General features: G+C 34.8%; 1 protein-coding gene across 2 annotated transcripts; it reads right to left on the bottom strand.

The window, feature by feature from the left end:
- Positions 1-306: 306 nt before the first annotated feature.
- LOC104607779 (Polynucleotidyl transferase, ribonuclease H-like superfamily protein) lies at positions 307-8330 on the bottom strand. 2 transcript variants are annotated; one of them, XM_088887071.1, is made up of 9 exons: positions 8056-8132; positions 7891-7953; positions 5080-5248; positions 3395-3543; positions 1857-1914; positions 1170-1238; positions 996-1091; positions 756-845; positions 307-634 (listed from the first exon to the last, which is right to left on the bottom strand). In XM_088887071.1, exons 3-9 carry the CDS (start codon positions 5080-5082, stop codon positions 575-577), a joined length of 525 nt encoding a protein of 174 aa, XP_088743197.1. In that variant the 5' UTR covers positions 5083-5248; positions 7891-7953; positions 8056-8132; the 3' UTR covers positions 307-574. The 2 variants fall into 2 exon arrangements, with proteins under 2 accessions (XP_088743197.1, XP_010271789.1); XM_010273487.3 differs by lacking the exon at positions 5080-5248 and having other exon boundaries at positions 8056-8330.
- Positions 8331-8902: the final 572 nt, after the last annotated feature.

Raw genomic sequence — 8902 nt, 5'->3', positions numbered from 1 at the left:
TTAACCCGATGACTGGGCCAAGGGTTGAATGCTAAATGTGTTTGCAAACTTAAGGAGGCCATACTTTGTATTCCAATGTCTGAGGTGAACTTTTTATTTTGGCTCAGTTTGGAAGGAGTACAAATGCAAATTTGTAGATTTGTACTACTGAGACTTCGGATCATTTTTTGAGATCTATGCGTCCCAAGGGGATGTAGGCACTTTGCCCAGTTATTTTTTTCCAAAAAATCCCTATTTGGCCTCAAATTATAATTTTAATATTTTTTACAAATAAAAGAATCTAAAACTGAACTAAAAAAACATAAATTAAATACAAAATATTTCATATATTATATGTAAACATAATTCTATATTATATATATATACATGAATTTCCAGTCATGCTGACCTGTCCGACTAGATCAGAAGTGATCCAAATTGATCCCACGGTAAACTGGGATCTCTCTCTCTCCCCTTAAAATATCTATCCAATGAAATACAACTTTTCCGAAGGATAAAACCAGTAAGAGTAACAAGACGAGGTTTTCGCATTAGAAGTCACAAAATATCAAGGAAAATAACACTACTCCGCTAGCTATGTATCATTTACCTCTTTCTCCAACTTCAAGTTCATGTTTACGTAATCCAGGTACCCCTGCCAAAAGACCAAAATAACACCAGCATAAACATGCATAATATTAGGCAAGACAACAATGATATATGGCATGCAGTTGCAGTATGAGAGTATAACTAGGTGGCATTAACGAGATTACTACCTGGAGTATTCCAACAGCAGCAAATTTATCAAGAATTGTCTTGGATTCTACCGGATGCAGATTCAAAGGCTTCAATAGTAATTCCACACACTGAAAGAAATCATCACTAATATTATTATTGGTCCAATCGGTGCAACTGGGTTCAACTGTTACAATGTGTACTCATGCTCATCTGCTTTGATCCAGGAGTTAGCTTAACGGGGGGAAAAACATTTCACCAATGAAAGTACGACCCTTTACCTTTGATGTAAAACGTTCATCCCAATATGTATACTTCACATCTTCAAGTTTTCCTATTTTGCGGAGATCCTCAATAAAAAGCTTCACTTGAACAGCCTATAATCCAAAGTAGAAGAAGTTGAAAGGAAGAAGAGAAAAGGAAATTAATTGATTATGGACTAACTAAAAACATACATCTGGAGTGTTACGCTGATAATCGAAAGGATAGCCAACGACAAAGCCCACCAGAGAAAATTCTGAAATCTGCATAGAAACACTAGGTGAGAGAAGAGCTCAAAAACATCAGGCTGTGGAATTTTAGTTAACAGAAAGAAAACATAAATTCAACAATATCTCAATATATGATCTACAACCATGCATGCTGTCACGTCATAACACATGGCTACATTTTACATCACTTTTAAATGGGTATCTAAAACCTGGTTCTGGGTTCGGTCAGTGTATCTAGTTTATCACTCTCGTCTTAGGCTCTTAGCAAATAAAACTTTGTAAGAGAAAAGCAACAGCCACAGCTACTCCAATAGTGATCGACTAAAGCAATATTCCCAAGATGGATTAACAACACTTTTTTTTTCTCATATTCCCAATGTTAAAAACTTGAAAGTGCCAATCAGAAACCACTATACATGCAGAAGTATTAAAACCAGAAAGATTGGAAATTGAAACATATCTGTGACAGATACCTCCAACAAGTATTCACAAATAGCATAAAGAGACCTAATCCGTTAATGCCTGAGATGAATACAGATGAAATAAATCACAAGCATCAATCATCCAGGTAGTCTACATCAGAAAAATACAGCTAACCAATTCACTAATTCAAGATTACTGGTCAAAAGAAAATAGGTTTGGCAAACTCACCAAAGATTGAAAATCTTTAGCCATCAAGTCAATATTTGACTTCTTTCGAACCAGTACACTGCAGAATTGAAAAAGACAAATACAAGGAATAAATTACAAGCAGAAATAGTAAAGAAAATACAAAACAAAAAGAACAATTTTGGGTAGGGGAAAATAAGATCCCAGCTTGGTAGGACAAAGTAGTGGATAAATCAGAAGGATAGAGTTTAGATGTTAAGAGAATATGTTATAGGCTTTTATTAGTAAATATACGTTTCAAGGGAAAAACATTATATGTACAAATAATGGGAAGCAATAAATAGACAATTTTTCTTTTTTAGCACAGTTTTCTTTTTTCTCCTACAAAGAGAAGATTATGTGGAGGTGCACACAGGAAGTGATAATACAGAGCTTATGGGAGGACAAGAACTCAAAGCTGTTGAACTGGGGGCAAAGTCTAAGGAAGAAATCAACCCTATACTTTACTGTTAGCCTATATGGACCTTCATTAGTTGTCACAGTGGGCCAGTGGTTAGATTTTCAAAAGTCCATGTTGAGGCAGAGCATTTTTCTGGTTATTTATGATATCCAATATTCATGCCTGAGAATTCTTTATTTGGGGGTATAATTGTCTATTTGCCTTTATTACTTTAGTGAGGTAGAGTAGCTTTTTCTTCTATATTATTGAACAGGGGAAATGATTTAACATCATTTCTGTTTTAAGAGACCAATATTAAATAGAAGCCTAGCCAATTGAGAGAGTCACTTTTTCTCTCTCCAATTGGCAGTTCCTTTTCACCCCATATCATAGTTGCTCTCTCCCTCTTCTGCACACAAAAGGCTGAATGTGAACAACCCACATGAAAAGAATGGGTCTAAAATGTTGCAATAGTAAAATCAAAATTGAATAAGTCGTTGAGTTGAGCCCAAGGAACACCAGTTTCAACCCATTCCAGAAGGTCCCAATCAGATAGCTATAGGAATGATCATAAGTCAAACCGAGCCAGGTTTTACAGGGTGATAAGAGCATTTTGAGATGCCCATCCCTGCCCAGCCCACATCCAGGGCCTGGTAATAAATGCCCAGGCTCAGGCTTGCTAACATAGGTTAATAAAACTAATTTTTCAAAAAAAGAAACTTAAAATTGGTAAAGCAAAGAATAAACATTACAGTTTCTGAAGCATATGATGGATTCTTAGCTAGTTTCATAGTTCATTCAAGATGAAGAAATACAGAGACTAATCTTCATTTAACATCTTAATTGGTTAATACATCCTGCAGAGACAGTATTATTGCTACGGGATATATCTACACCTAGGAAATAACACATTTTCTTAACTGTTCAAAAGCAAACACATTAAAAACATTTTTCTGCATCAACTGTTAGAGGATCCCACTAAAGTGACCTTTAGTGGTCACATGCTGGAATGAGTATTAGGCTAATTCAATATACAAGCTGGCATATACATATAGCACACAGAATTTTCAAAGCATACAAATAATGATGATCACCTTTATTTAGATTAAATGTGTATATCAAGCTAATTTGGATTTCATACCTTAGAGGAGAAGCAATTTTATTATAGGGATCTGAAACAGCTAAACCAACATATTTAAGGCCAACATCTAATCCAAGTAACCGTCCTTTTCCTGCTGTGTTTGACTTCAGTAAATCATGGAACAGATTAATTGACTTCATATACTTCATCTGTGAGGAAATGAAGAATACCAAACAAATTTAATCTCTTCTAGGAAAATATTGCACATTTGTATAGAAGATTTTTTATGGCTAACATGTAATAAAGATAGCTCAAATGTGTTATGATTGCAATGATTTTGAAAGCTCTAAACTAAAACTTAAAAGATGGTTGATAACAAGATGGCACTTCAAAACTTCCTCTCTAAAAGTCTTCATAGAATAACCATCAAAAAACCATATCCATGACTATTATAGTTAGCAATGACCATTGATTTTATACCTACACAGAAAGCACCTGCACACAAGACTCATGATAAAATCTGAGTTAAAAGTCAAAGTATTGTTTAGATACGATGTCTTTGAGCAAGAGTGCAAACAGCATAGATAAGATTCCTTCAATTAACAAGTTGTTTTGAGTAAAGTCCATTTGACACGTATGTAGTTTTCACCATCCATGACAACTTCCCATAACTAAAACCAATCAATATAATTGGAGCTCAACAATCACACTAAACCCACAACCCCCAGATCCCCAATAGACTCACACAGACACAAAATTGAGGAGAATGCACATTTGAAATTCTGTCAACATTGTAATGGAGAGAGATTGTAAGAACAAGATTGCTGCCTGAGATCTTCATAACTGCATTCCCCTAATGTTTTTTAGCCATACTTTCTATTCACAAGTGCATCTTTCTCAAAGATCCCATTGATGCCTTCATCCTGATAGACTACTATTCAATATTAAAAAAGTGACACTGGTTGACTATAAATAGTATCCTTGACATCACTCCTGTTATCTCCTTGATTTCTTCCCTAAGAAGAAAATCTTTTCCAATACTACCATGGAAAAGGCATTTTAAACCCCAGAAAAAGAACCAAATACATTGAAATTTTATATGATTCTGATCTTAGCAAATTCTTAATAGATAAAAGAATTCATTGTGATCAAGTTGGGAGATTGGCTTCTAATTTCTTGTCAAACTGAGCTCATTGTTGACTTGAAACTCATCAATTATGAAACAAATGAAATGCAAAAAAGAGATGCCAGGCCTTCTCTTAATCCATCATCGAACAGAGAGAAAAATAGGTGCAAGTTATACATAGAACTTAATATTGACGTTGGGAATGTCAATGAACTGCCTTTCATTAATAGTTTAGATCATTTAACAGGTAAAGTGACCCTGGGATAGGTGTGTAACTTCTAAAAAGCTATAAATTTCAATAGAATAAGATTTACAAACATTAAACTTAGAGACTTTAATAGTATAGTAATCCTAAGCTATGAGAATAATTTGTCCCTTTATCAGTTATCCTAAGATTTAAGTTGTTCCATCCATTGTATACATATCAGACCTTTAACTAATGCAACAAATATATGCATTATATGCATATATGATACAAATATAATGGATTATACGCATTAACCTCAAGCTCAACCAAATATATGCATTATATGATACAAAAGTTACATTGTAGCCCTACCCACATTCTCTAGAATCACTATCCTCAAAAAGAATGTGAAGTAAAAATTTAATGCCTCACCATGTCATTCCATTGCCTTCAAGTATCAATTCTGTCCATAACCCATGTTTACTAAATACTGCCCATTCAATCTGTTAGTGGGTGGTGATCATATTGGGTCGCATGTGACCAAGGAGGTCATGGCTGAATCCCAATCTCCTGCACTCTATACTGCATATCTAATCACAGCCTAACACATAAGCACCGCACAGGTTGAGATTATGTGCAAGAAAAACATATGTTAAAAGCAACCTCCATTTACTAGTTTTCATATTTTTGAGATTCAAAATCATTTATAATAACTTAAAAATGGAAGTTTTGACTGCCCAATTGAAGACGTGTTCAGTGGGAAAACTTCCTAGATCAAAGAACTCCCCAAGAGAGAAATTGGTTTATTTGAATCTGTGAATTCATTTGAGAAGTGAGAACCCAGATCAAAGAACCAGAGAATGTTTTCAAGAAAGTTGATATGAATGGGGATGGAGAGCTTGGAAAACCCAACGGCAGGAGAGGAGTTGTAAAAGATGGTGCAGGTTGATTCGGATGACAATGGGCTTATTGAGTTGAACAGGAAAGAGGTTGCCTAATTGAATGTTATATTGATATTTGATATCAAATTGAACAGGTTCATATCACCCAAGAAATTATAAATGTTGTTGAAGAACTTGGGGGATGATAAATTCATGTGTCATAGACATCACTGGGAACCCATCAAACTGTTAGTTGTAGACTTGAAGTTAATTATTGTTTCAGATTTTCAAAAGTTGCATCTATTAAAGGGATAGAAGGGCAAAATAAGGTTTTAATAATTTTAAATGAGCTCAAATTTGATGTTTCACTGATGGAGGGTATGTTTAAGTCCAGTGGGGTCAGCCCACAAGGTATATTTAAGTCTATTTTGAAACATACCTAAAAACTCAAGGTATGTTTAAGTCTTTTACCCTTTAAATTCCAGCCACACAGGAGTCATTTATCTAACCTGTCCTCTAAACAGAATGTTTCATAGAGCTGCTAATCTGTTAATATGATAATTGTAGGCCACTGGACTAGACCTAGGAATCTGTTAATATGACAATTGGGACCAGCAGAATTGCTATGCCTACCTCCTGCCAGTAGGTGGCTTTTATGTTAAAATAGGAATTCATATCCAACCATTTGTCTACGAGTCCTAGGAATTAAGTCAAGGCTTGAAGTTTTGAGCAGTGAAGAGAATTCCACTCAACCTGCATATTTCAGCAATAATAAGAATGAAGCATTGGAAGCAGGTCAGCTCTTTGAAAAAAAAGTCAGTGCTGTTTTAGAAACACCCATGGGTGGGAATCAATATTTATAAGAAGGTAAAGGAACTAAATACTGAACTTAGAGAACATTGGCATGTTTCAGAAACAAAGATGGTGATGTGTGACTTGAATTAGGAAGGAGCAGTTAAGAATGTTAGAAACGGGTGGTGATGCAAAAACATGTAACTGACTGCTCCTATACACTAATTAATATGATTTACTTTGTCCCATCCAGCCCTGGGTTACCTCTATGATTACTCCTAGTGTACAGGGTTAGCCAAATTATCCATCAAACAATTTGCCAATCTTGGATCTACCTGAATGAGCAATTCAGGTTAGCAGCCAATACCTTTACTCCGCTAATTAGTAAGCTAGATTTAGAAAATTTAAGCAAGGAAGCAACTTGCTTAGTAAGCTGGATCTAGTTTTGGAATCAAATGGGAAAAATGGTCAAAAAACCGGAATTCAGTTTTGGCATTTTGGTTTTCTAGAAGAGTTGTAGACCAGAACCCAAGCCTGCAACTTGGCTTTCAATCCAAACTGTAGCTTCCCCCTTATTTATATTTTGAACTTTGAGAAGGGTATGTAGCCTTTGGGCTTCAATTCATTTTAGATCAAAGTACAAAAAAAATTACAAAAAGTCTTTTTTAGAACTTGGCCATGGAAATTGAACAAGGATTTGGGTTTTCATACTTAAATTAAAGATGGATGACAACATTCTTTCTTTGTTTTAACTTGAAATTAATGAACTGTAGGGCTTGGGCTTTAAATCCATCTTTGGGATGTACATTGTGACTTTTCAATTTCAGTCCTAAACTTTATTCTAAAAACTAGTTCCCAATTGCTAGTTTCAAAAAAGCTAGTTTCCTATGTTGCCTTTTATTTATTTGTTTCAGTCTTATGCCTTCAAGTCAAAGTGTGGGTACTGATTTTCATCTTCAATTATGACATTAGGTTTAAATTTTGAACATAAATTGCATATCTGCTTCAGTTTCCAATGTTTGAACTTAAGGTGTAATTACGAAATAGACTTTTAATTTCATATTGATATTAGATTTCAAAATTGGAATTTGAGATTGCATTGCATGTTCCTCCTATTTTTAATTTCATATTTTAGAGTCTGCACTTAGAGCATGGTCACAAAAGAGGGTTCTCTACGTTTACATCAAATTTTCAGTTTTAGCTTTGGCATTGAAACCACACAACCCTTTCTTTTCAGGCTTCAATGCTAAATAATCCATTAATATGCTATTGTGATGATGTTAGGAGCAAGTAATTATTATAAAGATATTCAGCATTTATCTTTGTAAAAATCAGATCCATTAAAAAAGCGATAGAGTATACAGTAGAGTTGCCATTTTTTGGCCAGTAAAAATTAAAACCTAAACCCAAATCTGAAAGCCTTACACTCAAAACTATGCAAGATGAGCTCAGTGATGCTAACGTTAACCCAGATGATATAGATCTTATTATGAATATCCTATCGAAGATTACAAAGAATTAGATAGCTATACGCTAATACCAAATAGCAAGCCTAGCCTATAAATCATACCTTGATTGCAGGATGAGAGTGAGCAACTGAGCACACGAAAATGGTTCTTCGTGGTCTGATTTGCTGCAGCGGAGCAACAGGGGAGGAATGAAAAAATGCGAGAGAGAGAAGATAGGAAGAAGAAGATGATGATGAAAGGGGAGAGAGAAATTGGCGGTGACTTACCACGCCGTCGCAATTCAGATAGTGACGAGAGACGAGGGTGAGGGGGTTAGAAAGTTGGAATCGGGTAGAGAGGAGGGTTGAGGGGTTTTGTGTCATTTCATTTTTTCTTATTTCGATGAGCGGGAATGGCCTTCCGTGCCGGGGGTGAGCCGGGATTCGGGAAAGGCCATTTCGCCTGAAATGGGAATCGGATTCCGATTCTGTTCAATCAAACGCCTCCGATTCCGATTCCGGAGTCGGAGTTTAGATTTTCTTTCAAGGCTGCGTTTGGTTGCGATGTAAATGTAAATATATGCTTTATATAATTACCTTCCTTTTGGTTCATGAATAAAAATTGGTTTACATTTTTAAACTGTCTTTGCATGGGCTCCATCATTAAATACTCCAATTATGCTCCAATTTCTTAAACTTTGGTCAAAAAGAAAAGTTATCAGAAAGAGCACAAATTGTATCTAAAAAATAACTACAACAATGCTCTCTGTTCAAAGTAAAAAATGTAACAAAATACATTTTTGATCTCTTAATCATTATCTTTTTACATGTCAAACAAATACTCTCAAACGCGAACAGAGTACATAAACACTTAAGTTCGATGTTTGTATCACAAACAAGAGCCAAGGAATAGTGACATAGACAAGACATATATCAAACTATCAGAGTCCTGTGCGATGCACAGGCTTTGTTGATTGAAACTAAAATAATGAAAATACATAATAGTAAACACATTTTTTTCTATTTTCGATTGTAACACTATAAACTAATATCATCATATGCAAGGATTAATGTTTAAATTATATAATTTATAATTTATATGAAAAAACAAATGTATTTTAAATACACTATGAAC

The sequence above is a fragment of the Nelumbo nucifera genome, chromosome 5, assembly GCF_055504915.1.
Source record: "Nelumbo nucifera cultivar China Antique chromosome 5, China Antique-T2T, whole genome shotgun sequence".
NCBI classification, from domain to species: Eukaryota; Viridiplantae; Streptophyta; class Magnoliopsida; order Proteales; family Nelumbonaceae; genus Nelumbo; species Nelumbo nucifera.
The sequence above is the reverse complement of the archived record's forward strand: the minus strand, read 5'-3'. Positions and strand labels throughout refer to the sequence as shown.

Bases quoted from the DNA above. Each gene is read 5' to 3' on its own strand.
- LOC104607779 (XM_010273487.3), bottom strand. From the start codon at position 8,151: ATGACACAAAACCCCTCAACCCTCCTCTCTACCCGATTCCAACTTTCT. The intron at 3,544-7,890 runs GTATGATTTATA...ATTTCCTCACAG, and splicing joins ACTCTCATCCTGCAATCAAG to ATGAAGTATATGAAGTCAAT. The intron at 1,239-1,856 runs GTGAGTTTGCCA...GTTTCTATGCAG, and splicing joins CTAAAGATTTTCAATCTTTG to ATTTCAGAATTTTCTCTGGT.